The sequence below is a fragment of the Protobothrops mucrosquamatus genome, unplaced genomic scaffold (assembly GCF_001527695.2).
Source record: "Protobothrops mucrosquamatus isolate PMUCROS unplaced genomic scaffold, P.Mucros_1.0 scaffold34, whole genome shotgun sequence".
Classification (NCBI taxonomy): domain Eukaryota; kingdom Metazoa; phylum Chordata; class Lepidosauria; order Squamata; family Viperidae; genus Protobothrops; species Protobothrops mucrosquamatus.
In genome coordinates this window covers 501,745-522,445 of record NW_015386418.1, presented here as the reverse complement: position 1 = coordinate 522,445, position 20,701 = coordinate 501,745, and the positions used below count along the sequence as shown (strand labels likewise).

Genomic DNA, 20,701 nt, shown 5'->3' with positions numbered 1-20,701 from the left:
AGCTTCTGTTTTACTGTTTTATAAGATTTACAGTATATTTCCATATTTGATAAATGGCTGTAGGTTAGTTTCAATTTGAAATATATTGATAACGTATGCTTAAATGTTCTTATTCTTTAATTTGCTATCATCCTGTCCTAAAATATAAATAATGCAACTAGGTGTATTCAGTGACTGCTATAAAATATAAAGCTTGGATTCACAAAAGTCAATAATGTCATATATTTATATGCCTTGCTTTGAGAGAGATTATAACTTGTCAGTGTGACATTTGAATAAAAAAATGTTTACAGGCAGAAGACCTTTATAAAATATAAAATGCCGAGATATGATTAATGAGTCATATTAATATGCCTTTTTTGAAATGCTCATCTTTCTGTATTCCTTTTAATTGTCCCATTTTTAAACATTTTTCCCTTTGGCATACATTTTTTTCCTCTGCAAAATTGTAGGAATTTTGTTTTGAAAACTGTATTAAGTTAGTAATGGAGAAATTAACTTTAGCTTATTTCAGAAACAGTCCTACATATGTATGACATTTCTTGGAAGATACTCAGAAAACCTTTTTCTATTTTTCTGGGATTTCACCTCTAATTTGGAACTTGGAGAATATTCCTTGGCAAAGCTATATAATTGTCTTTGACACTGCAGTTATATTTTGTTATGAACAGCCCTAAAAAGTTCAAGTGGTTGATTTCTAATACCATCTGGCCATGTTGCACATAAATCTACAATTCAGTATTACACAATTTTTACTTACGTACCTACAACTATGTTTTAATTCATATTCTTTGAGAACAGTCAGTAAAAAAATATGCTGCAAGTTAGAAGTTTAGATCAATATTTTTAGTCATATGATTGCTAAACAGTGTGTATGTATCTATGTTTATTTGAATATACACATATCAAGAAATATAACATGTTACATTAAATTATATCAAGAAAGGAAATTCAACTGAGAATAATTCTTTATCCATAATACAACTATAACGCCACTTCAGAATTTCCCCCCCAAATCTATATTGATTCTATTCTTTCATATTTTGCCTTTCTGCTTTACAAAACCCCAAAAGAAGTCCTAAACATGTAGAAGGCTTTTATAAAGGACATGGTCATACATGCAGTGCCAGCAGTCTTCCTGATTTCTGCACATCCTGTGAGAACTCTAAAAGAATTATTTATTTGCATTTGTTTGAACTTGAGTAAAGGTTTCTGTAAAGTCCAGAACCTACAGCAGTTGTTTGTTGGGCCAATTGCTATTTTTGCAATTATGCAAATGCAAATACAGGTGAATGATGGGGATTAAGGACCAATACCTAGTCTGAAGACTTCATTGCAGGAAGAGAACATACAAGAAATTTGCTGAACCAAAACCTTATATGTCGCTAGATGCTTGTCGCAGGAATTGAACAGGTTTTTTTGCCTACATATTTTATAGTATACTATCTTTATCCAGTTTACTTTTAAATAGAATTTTAAAATTCTGTGCAGTAATATGTTTACCGTTAATTATAGTGTGAAATTATGAAAAGTGTACATTTCCATGTACACACTTTTGAACTATCTTATGTTAGAAAAGTCCAACCTTTAAAAAAAAATACATTTTCTATATAATTTATTTTTCATTCATCCATCAATTGTAAGTTGTACCCGAGGGCTCTGCATTTTTTTTTCTTTTTTTGAAAAAGGGAATTATTATAACAGTTTCCAAATTTGTGCAAATTACACAAAATTGTGCAATCCTTTTCAAATTTTCCAAATGATCCTTTCCAAATTTGTGCAATTGTTTTTCAGTGGCTTCCAGATCTTTCTGCATGTTTAAGGACAATCCGTGCCCTTGTAACTGGAAGCAGAACAGGGCAATTTCTGAATGCTGAGTTTTTAATAATTTGGAGAGAGGGATACTGATATGCACTTGCATGTACTGAGGACCTTGTTTCAGAGGATTTCCATAGCTATGCAATGCCTATCCTCCCATCAGTTATTTATAAAATATTCATGCAGTACTCATGGGGTTAAAGTGCAGGTAGATGTAGTATGAATTAGATGCAACAAATGCAAAGCAGCAACATGTTGCATTTAATAATAAAAGTTATAAGCTATTACTATATGGAGGAAGCAATGGTTTTAGTAATAGTTTATTACTGTTGCTTAAGTTAAGTATAATTACTGCTTCAAAACAGATTAATAAAAGGGACATTTAAAGGAGTCATTAAATATTTCATATCTGACTAATATGCAGAAACTGATTAACCAGGCAAAAAGGTGGAAATTTAGATAAATGAGGAATAATCTTAGTTTGTATGGACTGAAATATCATGAATATTTAAATATAGCAATATTTTTCAGATTTATAAAGGATAGAAGACAACACTATCGCTTTTAAAAATAATTTATCTAATCAAGGCTTCTGTTGTCCAAATTTTGAAAAGTGTTTCATGTGAATTGTTCAACTTTTTCATCATGTTACAGATCATAGAAAGAGAAAAACCTGACAAGTACAGGAAACTTCAAGATGCCAATAGATCATCTGAGGCCCTCGTAGAACAGATGGTGAATGGTAATTACATGGCAGTGGATTTATATAACTTTCTTAGTGGTTTTATAAAAACATAGGATTATATCATAGGAATTCTATCAGTGAATCACCTTATGAAGATTAAAACGGCTTAGTGTTACTTTTTATAATTTTATTCTATAGGTTAAATTTTAATTAACAAAAACATTAGGAATTTACCACCACAATTAAAGTGTGGTTCAAAATATTTCCAATACAGTCCACCTTTAACAAGATTAACAAGATGCTGTTCTTCCTCAGATACTCACTGTGTTGCATCTTAGTATTGGACTAAAATGAATTAGAATTTCATTTTTTAAAATAGATAAAATTTTGGAAATTATTTAAATAAACTTAGAATATTTATTCTTCACTTTGCTTCATTTTTTTCTTATTTTGAAAGTGTGTTCATCTGAGCACATGATGGTTTTATATAATTTGTAGTTCTGTCTTCATGGCTTATAGTGTATTGTATATTCATTTTTATTATTTTTAGGTTTTTTTTTACAAAACGTTATTTGCCTCTCTTTTTTTCCCTACTCATCTGCTGTCATTTTTAAGCATGTTTAGTATTTACACCTGTGCTCTCCCAATTTTGTGCATTTTTCTACTGATATTGAAAATACTGGAATGTGGTCCCCTAGCATTTAAAGACTCGTGCCAGCTTTTGATCAGATATTTTAGTATGATTTGTTTGTTTTATCTTTTCTAGGCCATTTATTTGCATTCTTTTTAAAAATCTTTCTAGAGCATTTAGTTTCTTTCACACAAAAATAAATATTAATCTAGTGGAGTTAAAAGAGCTATAAGCCTAGAATCTCTAGGTAGCCACAAGGGGACTAAATCCAACCCCCCTTGAATTCCATTGACCGTCATCTAGCTAGCACCAAGCATGTGCTAACAGTTAGTTGAAAAGATTCCTGAGCATAGCCTTTTTAGCACTAAATCAATTTAATTGGACCTTCACAGGCAGTCCTGGTCTTTTGCACCTGACAGTTTAACACAATACAAACACATAATTCATTGCTATTATTATAAGAGAAGAAAAATAAATGGTAATCTAATCTAATGATAATTTAATCATAGGACTGGAAGGGACCTTGGAGGTCTTCTAGTCCAACCCCTTGCTCAAGGCAAGAGACCTTATACTACCCTGGTCAAATGGTTATCCAATCTGTTTTTTAATATCTTAAGCACCCACAACTTCTGGAGACAAGCTATTCCATTGATTAATTGTTCTCACTGTCAGAAAGTGTTGGGTATCTCCTTAACCTCTTGTTCTTAACCCAGTATGTGGGCTCTGTGATCTGAGACTGAGATCTGGATGGGATGGCACTGCCCCGGAAAGACCCAATCTGCAACTTGGGGGTTCTCCTGAACTCACAACTCCTTGAAGAGCATTCGGAAGCTATAGCTGGTGCAGAATGTGGCAGCATGGGTAATTTTGGGCCCCCCAAGGATGGCCCCTGTAACACCACTGCTCCAAGAGCTGCACTGGTTACCAATCTGCTTCTGGGTGCAATTCAAGATGTTGTTGATCACCTTTAAAGCCTTTCATGGCATGGATCCAAGTTACTTGAGGGACTGTCTCACCCCACTGGGACTGGCCTGTGCCACTCGTGCTGGCAGAGGAGGCATGCTATGGGTCCCATCAGCCTGAGTATTCCAGATGGTGGGGTCCAGGAGGAGGGTCTTCTCTGCTGTTGCTCCTGCCCTCTGAAACATCTTGCCCTCTGTTGTGAGGTTGGCCACAATCCTCCTATATTTTTGTTAGGGTTTTTTTTAATGTTTTATTGATTTTTAACAATTTCAATCTTTAGTGCTTGGTAAACAATGTGTTGTCTGCATTCACATATTTAACATTAAATTCTTCAATATAAATCTGTTCAGTGCTGCACAATCCAGTATTTTTTCCCTGATCCTCCTTTCTTTCCCATATTTTTTTCTGTTTTTCCCTCATTATACAATTACAATTCTTGGTACTGTTGATGCATACAAAGTTAAATATAAACATCCTCATCATATTTTACTAATGTTATACAAATAATAATATCAATTCATAAATCAATATCCTGTTTTTCATACTCTGGTTAAAGATTGATTTCCCATCAATATTTGATATATCTTTGTCAATTATGATTTTCTCAATATTAATTACATTTATATAGCTAAGAATTTTATTCATACCAGCCATCCTCTTACTTCATATTTCCTATATCAAAAAAAGAATTTTTTTAATTCTAAATCATATCTTTCATTATGAAAATCTAATTATATCTAAGGGTCATCCGCTCTTTTAATTTCCTCTGCTTCATCTTCTGATTTCTGATTTTTTTGTTCATACTTTGTAATTGTCTGGAAATTTTCTAATTGTAGATTTAATTTGAAGATTTACTCATTTATATTAGCTAAATTGTTTTTAGTCTCATTATGGTTTCTTTTTGTGTCCTCTTTGTGTGCAACAATTGTTTGGTGGATTAGTTGTAGCACAGAGTGTATTTCCTTCTGAAAGGTATTTATTTTTTCTTGAGGCATCATTCCTGGAGATCCTTGGTTAGCTTGGGTGGGGCTTCAAATGGAGGTGCAATGTAAATTTTCTTACCATTTTTAGCTGAGTGTAAAACATCCATTTTATTTTCCCCCTCCAAATAATCTTTTTGTAGTGATCCTTTGTCTCAGGCATCCAAGAATTGTTGGTCAGGCAAGGTTGTAATCCACAATGTTCAAAGTGTTCAAAATGTTCAACCACTTTGAAAACAGTTTAAAGGTCCCTCCCAGCCAGATGTAGTCAAAAGTCAATTTTTTTCTTTCTCTCTCAATAGTTCTTGAGATTAAAAGTCCAAGCTCAATAGGTGTTTATAGTCCAAGAAGGTCAGGGTGATAAGTATGCCAAAATATTTTCCTTTATTGCCAGCTGTTCTCCATTAAGCTAGGAGTCACCAAGCAGCCAGGAAACTAGTTGTAGTGCTCAAATCCACCACTAGATGTCATTCAAAATCCATTTTCCAGTCTTAAGACAAAGGGTTGATTTCTCATATTTCACCTCAATGGTTTTTTTTCCAAAGAGAAAATCTTAACAGTTATCTCAGTTCTTAAATTTATCAAAACTGTAACTTTTTGTTACTTCCATTTCAGTATTATATATTTCTGTCCCCCATAAAAGAAATTAAAATGCCACTTCCATTCCTCTGGAAGGGTGGGGCTATAGTCCCCTTCTTTCTCACGTTCAGAGGTTATTAGCTTCTTGGGAGCCTTTCCCAGGAAATTCAGTTGTAGAATAATAAAGAAAGGATCAATATTCTCACCCAGTTCCAAACATACTGTTTATGATCTGCTAATTGGTGCTTTTTTTCTTCTTCGGTTGTCAGTGGCTAATGGCTGGCCACAAGAATGTAGCCTCTCTTTCCCCTGCCGGTTTGGAGGACTTTCCTTGGATCAAACAGAAAGACCGCTGTCTCTCCATGATTGATGAGGCACCCCTCCTTCTTCATCGCCTCTTCGGGGGGACTTTAGGTGCTTTTAGGACCCCCGGCAGGGCAAAATCGGGTGCAGAAGGCAGAGCCCTGCCTTCCTGCATCTGTTTCACCATGATGCAAATCCTCCTGTCTTTTTGTAAGTGCCTAAAAAGTGGCTGTGCCAATCTGCTTGGGGCCCCAGTGGGGGATCAGCACAATGGAGGTGATTGATTAATAACTAAGATGTAACTGTAAGCAGGTCAGAGTTACTCTATAGTAAGATGGCCAGCCATAAATTTTGTAAATAAAAATTATAAATAATATTTCTTGTCCTGCCCTATCGTGCTTTGGAGAATAAGTCAAATCCTCTTCTCAATAACAATCTCTCAAGTACTGGAAGACAGTTATCATGTGCCCCCAATCTTTCTCTTTGATAGGCTAGACATACCTAACTCCAACAAATCCAAACCAATACAATGCAGTATAAATAAATGATGAAATTTCTTCCACTGAATGATTCAATAACAGTTTCTGGCAAGTTTGTCTGATTTGCAAGTCTGCACAGTAGAAATTCTGGGAATCTTCCTCCAAACACTTCCTAGTAAGGAAGAACATTAGGCTAGTCACATTTGCAATTATGTCTAGGGCATATTGCCAAATTATCTGCTTACTGAAATCAGTGTAGCTCATTTAGGGCAAGTTGTTGTTTTTCAAATAAAGGTCTTTGAATTGATTATGTTGAGAAGCACCATACTAAATACTAAATTAATTTGCCATATACACATGAGGTATCACTATTCATTCTATGTTGTCAGTAAAAACAGCATAAGTCAACTTTAATCACATTGTTCTATACTGAATGTATAGTAATAATATGATTCACAAATAAGCTAGCGAACAGTTAACAACTATTTGTTATGCACAGGATGTAGCAATAACATGAATAAGGCACTTTGGATACTGATCTCTCAGTCCTGTGGAATAACATGTATTTATATACTGCCAGTATAAGAGATTGTTTTGAATATAAAGTAGAAAACAATTTATGAGCCATTAACCTCAAAATTATAATATATTACCTCAGAATTAGTTTTATTAGTCACCATTCCTACTACTGATGTAGCAGTTATCTACATGGTTAACAGTGGAGGTAGGTCCTTTCCCAAATCTGGAATTCATAAAGGACTCATTTGTTAAAATGTAAAATAAAATTAAGCTCATTATATAATAAAATTTGTGCTAATTATGAAATTATAGTGTTACACTATTTGTTGGACCAAATGCCTTTTGCTAATGAAAAAGTGGGTGAACTTCCTCAAATCTTTTATAGGACACTAATGTTTTGGAATATTCTTTTATGACTGTTCACTGTTTAATGGCTGTATTTAGAGATACACAGGTGTAGAATGTATGAATTCACATTAAATATAACACACCTTTTTAAACCAAAAGATTTTGAAATTGTCCTTCAGACCCTTAATACCTAGCCAGCTCTTATAGATATCACCAGAGGGCTTCTGATATGTCAGCATTTATTCTGTTACAAACCATTTATTGTTCCTTGTTGGGATCCCATGATCTGGAATGGTTTTTATTTGGATGCATGAGCTTTTTGTTGAATCTGTTTCCTATTTGATGTTCTGTCTCTGAGTCATTTGATTAATGGTTTGTAAGTATGAATGTATCAATCATATTTTAATTTATATGGTATGTTAAACTTTAAATTAAGCTGAAGTACCTTCAAAAAGGTAATATGTGATAATTTATGGCCTTATTTTCCATTTTCCTCCTAAATATGTGAATGCTTGTTTTATGTACTAACATACATACACACACACAGTTTGTGTGTGTGTGTATACGTGTGTGTGTATACGTGTGTGTGTGTGTGTGTGTGATGTGTTTGAATACTAGTAGTTTGGGTTAGTAGCTGGGCTATTGGTTTGATCTCCGGGCTTGGTGTGTATGTGTGTATCAAGTTCATTTTTGTAATGATAAATTTTGTTCTTTTTTATGAATCTTCTAATTCAGATACAGAGTTATTAAATGTCTTTCTTTACTTTTCTGTGTCCACAATAAACTAAAAATAAATGTGCTCAACTCTTTCCTTCCTTTTTTTTCAGATGGGCTTAATGCCGACAACATCAAACAGGCTTCAGAGCAGTTGAACAACCGGTGGATTGAGTTCTGTCAGTTACTGAGTGAAAGACTGGCATGGCTGGAGTACCAAAACAACATCATTGCCTTCCACTCTCAGCTGCAGCAATTGGAGCAGACAGTAATTACTGTTGAAAATTGGATGAAAGCACAGCTCTTACCAGCAGCAGCAGATCATGATGTAGTGAAAGCACAGTTAGATAGGTGTAAGGTTAGAAATTCTGTCCTAATCTTTGTGGTATTCTGTTGCACACATATTGTTTCATTATTTTGGGTCCCTGTTCTTCATGAAAGCATCTATGACATTCACTTGTCTTGATAATCTTATAAAAGGGAGAAAAAGATATATGAGCTTGTTCACATACGAAACTGCCAAGATACAAATGTTTGAAGAACGTTTTGATCATTGCCAGGAGCTGTACATCTTACACATGAGTAACTGAAGCACATTTGAAAGTATTGGGTGGGAATTAGGCTATAGTAGCCTGGATGGAACACATGGAAATATTTCTGTTGTACATGCAAAATCAAATGAAAGGCTAAAAGGAAAGTTGTGATTATGAATTTTCTTATGGTGTTTAAATTGTCATTAAAACAGTAGAATGTTTTAATATATCTCAATTTCTACTCACTGGAGAGTAGTAGCAAAAGGACTTAAATAATATTTAATAGTAAGTAAACAACAACAACAACAACAACAACAACAACAACAACAACAATAATAATAATAATAATAATAATAATAATAATAATAATAATAATAATAATAATAATAATAANGTCACGAAGCTTCTCCTTAGTTCTAGATTGCTTCTCTCCTTGATTAGTTTCCATCTGTTGCTTCTTGTACTGCCTTCAGGTGCTTTGGAGAATAGCTAGACTCCCTCTTCTTTGTGGCAGCCCCTAAGATATTGGAACACTGCTATCATGTCCCCCCTCGTCCTTCTCTTCATTAAACTAGACATACCCAATTCCAGCAACCGTTCCTTATATGTTTTAGCCTCCAGTCCCCTAATCATCTTTATTGCTCTTCTCTGTACTCTTTCTAGAGTCTCAACATCTTTTTTACATTGTGGTGACCAAAACTGGATGCAGTATTCCAAGTGTGGCCTTACCAAGGCATTGTAAAGTGGTATTAATACTTCACGTGATCTTGATTCTATCCCTCTGTTAATGCAGCATAGCACTGTGTTGGCTTTTTTGGCAGCTGCAGCACACTGCTGGCTCATATTAAAGTGATTGTCCACTAGGACTCCGAGATCCCTCTCACAGTTACTACTATTGAGCAAGGTACCCCCTATACTATACCTGTACATTTGGTTTTTCTTGTAAAGTACAGTGATGACTAGCCTCACATAGCTCCCGAGATCATTCATCATATTCATATACAGTAGCTGTAATGTTTTGATGATAGTGGTTATGATAATAAAGGTTATTTTCATCTTTTATTGCAAAAATAAAATTTAAGAAACTTTTGTAAAAATATTTTTAAAAATTAAAACTTTTTTTTAAAAAAAGCAGTACTAGTTTGGTTTCCTAAGTCATTTTCAACTCCTAGATGGATAGATTTTCTACATGACAATCACTCTCTGATCTGTTTTTTAAAGCTTCCCAATGCTGCGGTCATTATAATCAATCAATTCACCTTGCTATTGGTCATCCTCATCGTCACTTAACTTCTACCTTTCCCAGCATTAGAGCTTTTGCCAAAGAGCTGGATCTCCGTATAATGTATCTAAAGAAGGACAATTTGAGCCTTTACCTTGAAATCTCTATTGAATTGTTCGATGATCCATCAGTTTGTTTTATTGTCCTCAATATTCTTAGGTGTCTTGTTTAACATCAAAGTTCAAAGTCATCAGTACTTTTCTTATCCCAATTCTTTAAACTTCAACTTTTGTTTCCATAGAATGTCACAGAGAATTCCATGGCTTGCACAATGCTGGTCTTTGTATGCATAGAATGTGTTTTTCAAATATTTCATACAGTAGCTATCCTACCAAGTGCTAGTCTGCAGCGTTACCTCTTGACTACTGGCTTCTTTACTGTTGATAGTTAATCGTAAAAGACAAAGACACTTTGATATCTTCAATGTTAATACTCAGGCTGGTTGTTCTGCCTGTTGTCATTAGTTTGGTCGTCTTTATATTTAATTTTAGTCCCGTGTTTTTTTTCACTGTGCACTTTGACTTTTAGCATGAGGGCTTGCAAATCAAGAATAGTGCCATCAGCATAGCACATAATTGTTATCGATTTTTGTTAGGAAGCAATAACCATCAATAAACTAAAACAAACATGAAATACTATTTAAGAGTCTAAATTTATATGTTACCTTGAGAGAGAGAGATTTTAAATATCAATATTAAATATTTATGCCCTTACCTTCCCAAAAGTTTGTAGAGGCGGATAATGTCTTAGGGAAACATTATTAATATATTTACAGATGCCAAGCAAATTTGATTGAATTATTATTTCCGTTATTAAGAAGCTCTTTTTAAAGCTTTTTATTGCTGAATTAATCTTTTGGTTTTGCACATCGAAATATTAATGATGTAATAGATTTGAAGATGGCCACTCACTAGGGGCCCTGTGGATTTTCACGGTAGAGACCCCTGCTGTCTTCTCCTCCTTTCTGAGTGAAGAAAGAGGCATTCTAGGCTATTGATTCCCAAGAATCTGTCAGAAGAGCATTTTTCTTGGGGGAATTCTCCTGAGGGATGAACCCACAGAATCTTCAGGATTGTTCTATTTACCACGGGAATGTAAAACTGGTCAGAGTCACCCACACTTTCAGGTTTTAATTTAATTTCATTTTCTTTCTTATCATAACTTCTGAATTTATTAATTGCTTCTTTCTGAATCTCCAGCTGAAACTTTCCAGACTAGGATTTATGACTCTCTTTCCAGTTTTGGGAGCATTGCTTATGTAACTAATTTTTTTGTGCTGACTTTTATATATTTCATTTTTATTGTTTGAAGTTTTCATCCTTTTGTATCAATAAAAACTTTGAAGTGCATATTTTACTGACAAGAGTAATTATTGAAAATGACAGTTAATTTGAACAAAGGAAAGGGGTTTTTTTATGTTTATAATTTTGCTTTTTCTAAAAAAGATTTCTTTGATATAAAACTCATTTTTAATGCAACTGTACAGCTGAGAATTCAAATGGAGACATTTGCTTCTAAATATATTTTGCTTGTTTTAACAAAAAATATATTCTTTGAATCATTTGAACAATTTGACCTGTTTCCTTAATTCCCTTATTATTTTTTCTTTAACCCACCAGAGGGAGCTTCAACATTAGGAATGTTTACTTGAAAGTCAAAAGTCACATTTTTAAAAAAAATGTGAACCAGTTATTTTTTTTTACCAGCTTAGTATGATTAGAACTTGCTTTATATCCTTTTCTCTCATTATTTGGTTACTCATACTTTATATCATTTAAATATTGTTTGTTTATTTATTAATCAATGCTATAATTTATTTTGGTTCAATATGAATAGAAATTTTAGTCATAAAATTACTTTTTTGCTTTAAAAATGAGCAGAAGAAAACATGGAGGAGAAGAATCGAAACTGGAAGAAGGACTTTTCTGCTTCATTTTAAAGAATTTCAGTAATTAAAGTTAAGAATTAATTTAAAGGAATTTTCATAAAATAGAAGATCATCTTCTAAATTAATTCAAGAAGCACTACAAGATCTAGAAGCAAAACTGGACTGCCAAAAGACTGATATCAACAACATATATGATAAATTAATAATTCAAATAGAATAAAGAATTAAATAATTGCAAATAACAGATCTGTAATTGTCTTCAATTGATAGACAGAACTGAACAAGTTGGAAGCTAGACTACAATTTACAGAAACAGAACTTTGGCATGGTTGTGGGGTGTGTACTTTGAGGAACATAAGAACCGTGTCAGAGATTCAAGTCTGGGCCAGTCCCATTAGAGGAGCCAGATGAAGAGTGTTTTTCCCATAAATAATATAGTAAGACATAATTTACAGAAACTCATACTGGACTGATCATTGCCCAAGTCAAAAAGGACCACAGTAGGTATTAGAGTTCCTTGACAACTATGATAAATGGGCTACAGCAGGGGTCCTCAACCCCCAGGTTGTGGCCCATTGGGAACTGGGCTGCGCAAGCGGCGAGTAAGCACATGAGCAAGCAAGATTGCATTTGTGCAAGCAGTGCATGCATGCACAAAACTATCCCCTCTTCCCCCTCACTGCTGTTGCCAGTCCACAAAGCCAGAAAGGTTGGGGACCACTGGCTATAGGACTTAAGACTATCAAAAGAAAAGTTGTTTACCCATTGCAAATATACCAAGAGTGAAAACAAAGAAATTATGAACTTTTATTACCAACCAAGTCCAACAAGAAGAGGATAACAGACCAGAATGTAGCATTTCTGGAAAGAACAACATCCAGAATCAAAAATAGCAGAAAAAAGGCTAGTAGATCAATGTCGATTTATAGTATGGAATAAAGCATTCATAAAAGCAAGACTTGGAAGAACTGCAAAGGTCCAACCAGGGCAAAGAAATTGAAGCCTTGCCAAAGTAACTCATATTGCACAGCCAAACCAGGGGAAATCAGTATTAAAGGAAGCTAGCATAACTATTAAATCATTTTCATTCCCAAACCAGGCACCCTCTCCTCTGCTCTCTCCTCAGAAAGATAAAAGCCCTCTATCTAAAGAAGAAATATTGAAACATCTAGGACAGCACAAAAACAACAGAAGAATGTTTCTTGCATTGAAGCTGGTTCCAAAGAAACAGCCAAAGTTGTAATATCAAATATAAGCACTAGCTCATGCAAGAAACAAACCAACTAATGTACAGCACAGCTGCAATTATAACTGAATACTGTGAATACAAAATCAACAAACAAGAAAAAACAAACAGCGCACTACAAAATAGAAGATCAGACTGGAAAATAAATCCACCTTCTCAGATCAGATACAAGCAAGTTAGAACAGGTGAAAGAAAAGAAGCTGAAGAATAAGAAGACCAAGAATACCTAATCAAGAAATATCACCTAGATACAAGATGATTAAGGAAGTACTGGAAACAATAAAGCAACAAATAACAGAAGATTAGCAGATGCAAAGCCCAAATTGCAAACTATTGGCAGAATCTTCAATCTCAGTCAAAACAAAAACATTTGTACCAATCCATCACTGGAGAGAATGCAGTGCACAAGTCAAGATTTGACAAAGAAAAAACAATGCAGTTCTGGGCACAACTATGGGACAACACAAAAAATACAACAAAAATGCAGCTTGAATAAAGGAGGTAGTTAACAATAAAAAGTGTTGAAATTAAAGAACTTGCAATAACAGCAGAAATTGTGGAGAAAAGAGCAAAAAAAATCAAGAATTGGTCAGCATCAGGTGAAGATGAGCTTCATGGTTGAAATATCTGTCTGGTCTGCTCTTATTCATTGTCAAGCAGTTTAGCAAAATACAGCAAGGAGGTGAAATTGAAGATTGGTTAAATCTGGTAAAACCTTCCTGATAATGAAAGATCCAACAAAACTAGCAGCAGCAGACAACTCAGACCAATTATTAAGGAGAAATTTCCTGACAGTTAGAACAATTAATTAGTGCAACGACTTGCCTCCAGAAGTTGTGGGTGCTCCAGCACTGGAAGTTTTTAAGAGATTTGACAATCATTTGTCTAAAATGGTATAGGGTTTCCTGACTGAGCAGGTGATTGGACTGGAAGACCTCCAAGGTCCCTTCCAACTCTTGTTATTCTGTTAAAAATAATTAGTACATAACTTTACCTTGGGTATGTGTCCAGTCTATTACCTATCATTCATGAATCCTAAGAAAATTCATTTAAGAACAACATTCCAATTATAAAGAAACACTTCAATTATCTGATGTATAATGAAAGAACTGTATGGATTTCGAAGCCCAATATACAAGCATATATCCAGTTTTGCAGCTGATGAGTATTAGAAGTTAATATAAGTAATGTACCTCTATAAAACAAATATTGAGTAGAACATTGCTATTAAATAAAAATCATACAAATTTATAATTGAAATGTCAGCATAAATAGCAGTTCATAAAGACAATTTATTTCACCAATATCACTTTTTGGCAGGATGAAGTGGTCCGCTTGTCAAGCATTCAACCTCAGATAGAAAAACTGAAGGCACAAGGCAAAGCACTAAAAGAGAACCAGCAGTGTCCAGTGTTTTTGGAAGCAGATCTTGTTGCCTTTACTAATCATTTCACTCATGTGTATGATGATTTGAAAGCTAGAGAAAAGCAGCTGCAAACAAGTAAGTGCTGATACTAATTATTTCCAACAAATAGCTTAGAACCAAAACCAGTTTGGAAGGTCATATATATTTAGCTATAAAACAAAAAATCAATGGTCTGAAGCTAATCATAATTTTTACTCTTTTTCTATCCTTCTTCTGTACAAGTGCAGTATATATGCAAAACAAAATGTAAATTTTGTTTATTCAGAATTGATTTGGACTTTGATTCAAAATGCTGATTGTACATTGCCTATGGAAAAATGGCGATCAAATTTAATGTTAAATATAACTAGGGTTGCATTATGTCAGAGTGAATGTTTATTATAAAGAATAAACCAGTATAAAACTTACTTTACCTCAAAATGCCAGTAATTAGAGTTACCTAAAGGTATAAGTGCAATTGCTGGTGAAGTTTTTTGCTTTATATCTTAAATTTGCACAGAATTATCAGAGGCTGTAATACTTGTACTCAATACACATTTTTCATATTTTAATATGCCACATGCTTACTACAAGCAACAGTTGAAGAATTCTTTTAATAATTCTTTCTAGATCCTATATAATCCTCATAGGCATTCTTAAAAATAATATATATATATATCTGGCTGCCAACATCGGTGTCATGTAAAGAGTTGTATGTTGGATAAAAATAAACTTGAATTTCTATATAATTAAAAAAATTGTTTTTCAACTTGACTAAATAACTATAGCTGGGGTTTTAAATATCATATTGCAACAGGAGTTGATGATTATCTTTGCTTTGACTCAATAAAATCTGTCAGCAGTACTTCTAAAATGTCTCTTAATTAGTAGAGAGATAAGATTGAATATGATTCTGTATGCTTCTTGCGTAAAATTGTTTTACAGAGATTTATCAAAATATTAGTAAATTTGTATTAATTCTGACTACTGTGGCACTGTGGGATTTTGATTATACTTTTTAAATTGAATTAAATTGGTTGTTTTAGTTTGCATTTACTTTTTTAAGAAAATAATTTACATTTCAGTGATTTGATTTTAAATTAATATATTTCAATTATTATTTGTGCTGTTTATTAAACTGGGTTTTTTTTTAAAAAAAAGTATAGTTATGTGTTTGCGTGTACCCCTCTGGATGATATATCTTGCACTCTTCTGGAGCTCCTTTTTCATTATGTTGAAGTATTGGGTAACTAGATTTTGTCAGTAACATACATTTAGGTCTTCTCCCATCCATAGTTTCCTCATACATTTCTTACTTCATGTCTCATTAGTTCTTTTTTTAAAAATATATATTAATTTTCTATTACAAGTCATATGTAAACAACGTATTGTCTGTGTCCATTTGTTACTCAGTCATACATATTAACTTCCTCAACATAGATCTGTCCAATACTATATAGGCTGGTGTTTTCTACATCCTCTCTTCTTCCAATGGTGTTTTCATCTTTCCAACACGGAGCAAATACAAATCTTACTACTATTAATACATGCAAAGTTAAGTACGCACATCCTCATCATAATTTTCTAGCATTATACATAATAAAAATAGTATCAGTTTGTAACATCTCTTCTAACCCACTCATGTCTTAGTTGTATTTGCAATTAAAGTCCCCTTGTTAAGTCAATATCCTGTTTTTCCAGCTCTTATTTAGCTTTAATTTCCCTTTAGTATTCAAAGCATCTTTATCAATTATAATTTTCTCAATGTTAGTTACATTTGGGTGACCAAAAGCTCCACTTATACAAACCATCCTAGTATTTTCATATTTCCTATCATAAAGAAATGAGCTATCCTAATTATAAATCATATCTTTCTAATTATAAAAATATTTTTATATCGAAAGGTTATCTGTTCTTTTAGCCATATTCGAACACAAGTTTATTCATATGATGTCCCATCTGGTAAGTCAGATCTTCTATTTTCTTCAGTCTAACTCTGGCTTTCTTCCTTTTCCAAATAACTTTCCAAGTCAATGTATTTAGGTCACCAAAGGATTTTTCCTCTGTTTTTATGGGTATTATTTGAAATAGGAAAGACAATTTGGGTAAAGTATTTTTGAGGGGGAGTTCAACCCATTTATATTCATTAAACAACTCCCACTTTCCTTCTCCTCCTTCAGCTTTTCTTTTCATTTTGTGTTTTCTAATTTCTAACATTTCACCTATAGTCCATTCAATATGATCTTCCTTGTCCTCAGGTATATTTTGAGGTTTAAGAAATAGGATATCTTTTCCATTTCCAATATTATGGTTAAGTCTTCCAGATTTTTATTTTATTTTCCTTTGATTTGTCTTCTGTTTTCTAACTTGCTTGCTCATTCTTTATAGTCATTTTCTGAGAGTTTACTAGTTGTAGGTTTAAGTTAAAGATTTGCTCATTTATATTGTCGAACCTATTTTTAGTCTCATCATAGACTCTTCTTGAGTCTTCTTTATGTGAAATAATTGCCTCTTGAATTGATTGCAGCATAGACCACATTTCCTTCTGCAAAATATTGGCTTTTTCTTGTTGGAGCATCACTCCTACAGTTCCCTGATATAACAAGCTGGGGGTTTCAGAGGAAGATATTGGGGATGATTTTTTCCCACTTTTAGCTAGGTATGAAACACCCATTTTGTTTCTCCCTTCCAGATATACTACTGTATTTCCCAAGTATTGGCCTTAACTGGCACAACCAATCTTAAAATCAATAGAGCAATACAGCAGTGTCTCATAAAATTCTTATAGTGTTTATGTATAGCTTTTATAATCCAATAGGTCCCAAAATATAGGTCCACCACTAAAGGTAATATTTTGTAACAGTTCTTCTATTCAGGAGTTCAAAAATTATCAGTCAACCGATGTTTGTAACCCAAAATGTTCATCCATCCTTAAAAACAGACCACAAGTCTCTCCCAGACAAAAGTAGCCAAAGATCAAATTTTCCTTTCACTCCAAATAGTTCTTAAAATTAAAATTCAGACTTCTGTCAATATTTGTAATCCAAGAAGGTCAGCAGGTTTCAAAACAATTATAGCTCCCACCCTGTAGAAAATAGCCCAAAGTACTTTTCTCCATTGCTCTCTGTTGAATTAAGAGTCATCAAACATCAAAGAGACTCAATAGTTATCTAAGTCTGGGCATTCTGCCAAGTTCACTCCAGGCATAACAACTATGGCGCTATACTCTGTTCCACCACTAGATGTCATTAAATATCCATTTTGCAACGCTTAAAATGAAAAGTTAATTTCGTGTACTTCACCCCAATATTCTTTCAAAGAGAAAATCTTAACAGTTTTCTCAGTTTTCAAGTTTGTCAAGGCTATGACTTTGTATTACTTCCATTTTGGTGTTATATACTTCTGTCCCCCATAAAGAATTAAAATGCCACTTCCATTCTCTGGAAGGGTAGGGCAGCAATTGCTTTTCTTCTCATGTTTGGGGTTTTATTTTTCTTCTTGGGAATTTGTCTTTTCCAGGAAATCCAGTTGCAAAATAGTAAAGAAAGGATCGATATTCTCACCCAGTTCCAACACACTGTTTACGATCTGCTAATTAGTGCTTTCTTTCTTCGGTTGTCAGTGGCTTCAGACTGGCCACAGGAATGCAGCCAGTCTTTCCCCTGCCAGTTTGAAGGGCTTTCCTCAGATCAAATGGATTGACTGCCATCTCTCTGTGATCAACGAGAGTCCCCTCCTTCTTCATCGCCTCTCTGGGGCAACTTTAGACTCCTTTAGGGCCCCCTGGCAGGGCGAAATCAGCCGTGGGAGAGCAGAGCTCTATTTCCCTTGGCTGCAATGCTATGACGCAAACCGGAAGTCCCTCCTCTCAATAGAATAGAATAGAATAGAGCTGGAAGGGACCTTGGAGGCCTTATAGTCCAGCCCCCTGCTCAAGCAGGAGAACCTATACCATGTCAGACAAGTGATTGTCTAGTCTTTTCTTAAAAATTTCCAGTGATGGCGCGCCCACGATTTCTGGAGGCAAGCTGTTCCACTGGTGAATTTTCCTCACTGTCTCCTTAATTCCAGGTTGTTTCTCTCTTTGATAACCAATGCTTTGGTGAATAACGTTACCCCCTGTTCTTTGTGGCAACCCCTCAAATACTGGAATAGTGCTATCATGTCTCTCCTATTTCTTCTTTTCTTTAGACTAGCCAAACCCAGGTCCTGCAGCAATTCTTCATATGTTTTAGTCTCCAGGCTTTTGATTAGTTCTTGTACTAGTATTCCATTAATTGCACATTTTCTTATCTCATCCATGCATGATTGCTTCCAGCAGCCAACCTCTAGTCAGATTGACCTGGTTCCCTAACATCTGACACATAACTTGTTAATCCAGGTAATGTCCAAAGTGGCATGATTCTCTTTGTTTGTATCATCCTCATAACTACGTTATGCAGGTGAAGCATTAGGGAGCCTTTTCCCAAGACCGCTACTGACATGGTACAACTGATTCAAACCCCAGTCTCCCATGTCAAAGGCCAATCTCTCATATCAAAAAGTACAAGGTTCTAACCACTGTACTATCCAGCCACTATTAATTGTGGTCTTTATATGCACACATACATATACACAGATGGATAGACAGATGCATGCACACACACACACAATGCACTTGGAAGATTCCTTACAACAATGACCCAAGATACTTGGAACGCATAGCTGTAGAGCTAACTGATTCATATTAACTTTTAAAGTATGTCAATTATTGAATACTGCTAATCTTACTAGGAAAACTAGGAAAACTAGAACATTCTGCAAAAATGAACTTTTCTTAAGAATGTATGTGAAATTTAATAAATTGTGTTTCTGGATTATTTGGTGATATTTCTTTTATAATTAATATTAATGGCTTTTATTTAAAAAAAACCCTAGATTTCACAGTTTTGTTTTCAGTTTCTATCAGCATCACCTTTGGCTAGCTACAAAACATATCCCATTGCTGTTCATGGCAAAATTCCATTTAATTTAAATGCTTCTGAATTTTTAAATCTAACTTACTTAAGACATCTGTAATGCCATTCTAATGGGGACAATTCAGTAAAATGCTAGTTGTATTTTCTGCTATGCTAATGTTCTAATATAAGCATTTAACAGATGTTTGTAACCCAAACAGAAGAATATTTCCTTTCTTTATAATAACATGAACCATAAAAAGATATTGGCACATCCAATAATAGCTGTAAAAAAACCCAACATTTCTAAATAATGGGATTTGTGGAATACTTAATTTTTTCTAAACTTTATAAATATTAAAACCCAATTTGGGAACATGATAATTCATAATAATTTTGACTCAAAATGCATTTGAATTTCTTCATTGTGTCTCCCATTTGTTGGTATGTAATTAACATATTCCAGAATATTTTACTATTTCATTTGCCAAAAATATTATTACAATCAGAAACAACAATGTAAATACAAGCTTATTTTAAATGAACCACAAATTAATTCTTTGGCGATACAAATAAAAAGCTAAAAGAATAGTTGACATATCTATAGCAATAGAACAAAGCTGAGCAATTTTTTTTTCTGGTAAATTTGTATCATGTAAAAAATAGAAAGCAAGTATTTCCACATCCTAAAATGCATTGTAAAAACTATTATATATACATATCAAAAGTGTTTATAGAAATGGTATCACGTTGTTAGCTAGAATAGAAACTTTCCAGACTTTCTCAGTCAGAAAGAGATAAAAGACATGTTCATTCCCTAATAAATTGGCAATCATTGTTTGCTTTCTCAAACATCAAAGAATATGAGCATTTTAATAGGCATACTATAATGAACATAAACCAGCATGTCTTTGCCACAATTTGTAGATGGTTATCCATCAGAGGTGAACTTGTGAACCCCTGTGGATCCTTTAGTGAGCAAGGGATTGGACTGGATTAAATCCCTTCTGAGATTCTTTATGAATTGAGTAGGCCCAGTGATGTCAATTGAATTTTATATCTTTCTTTAAAGATGACTTATGTCTGTTCTGCATAAAAGAATTAAAGATCCTAATGTAAATATTAATTCAAAGAATCAATTGGATGCTAAATCAGGTACCAACTACACTGGAGTCTTCCTGGATTCCAAGCATATGAGTTTAATTACCCAGACTACCAAAAATGTTATTGAGAATATTGATTGGGCACTTAGTCAAAGGCCTGTTAGAAAGTTCTCAAAATCAAACTGCCTACAGATAGTCCTCGACTTACAGCAGTTCATTTAGTGACCATTCAAAGTTACAACGGTGCTGAAAAAAGTAACATGACCATTTTTCACTCTTACAACCATT

The 20,701-nt window shown here is 33.9% G+C and overlaps 1 protein-coding gene across 1 annotated transcript in view; it reads left to right on the top strand.

The window, feature by feature from the left end:
• The window catches only part of LOC107283359 (dystrophin), a 336,632-nt gene that overhangs the window by 230,153 nt on the left and 85,778 nt on the right, over positions 1-20,701 (top strand). The window contains exons 19-21 of the mRNA XM_029283193.1: positions 2,473-2,560; positions 8,133-8,377; positions 14,289-14,469. Of these exons, the coding sequence (XP_029139026.1) occupies positions 2,473-2,560; positions 8,133-8,377; positions 14,289-14,469 (514 nt within the window). The remainder of the gene's footprint in view (positions 1-2,472; positions 2,561-8,132; positions 8,378-14,288; positions 14,470-20,701) is intronic.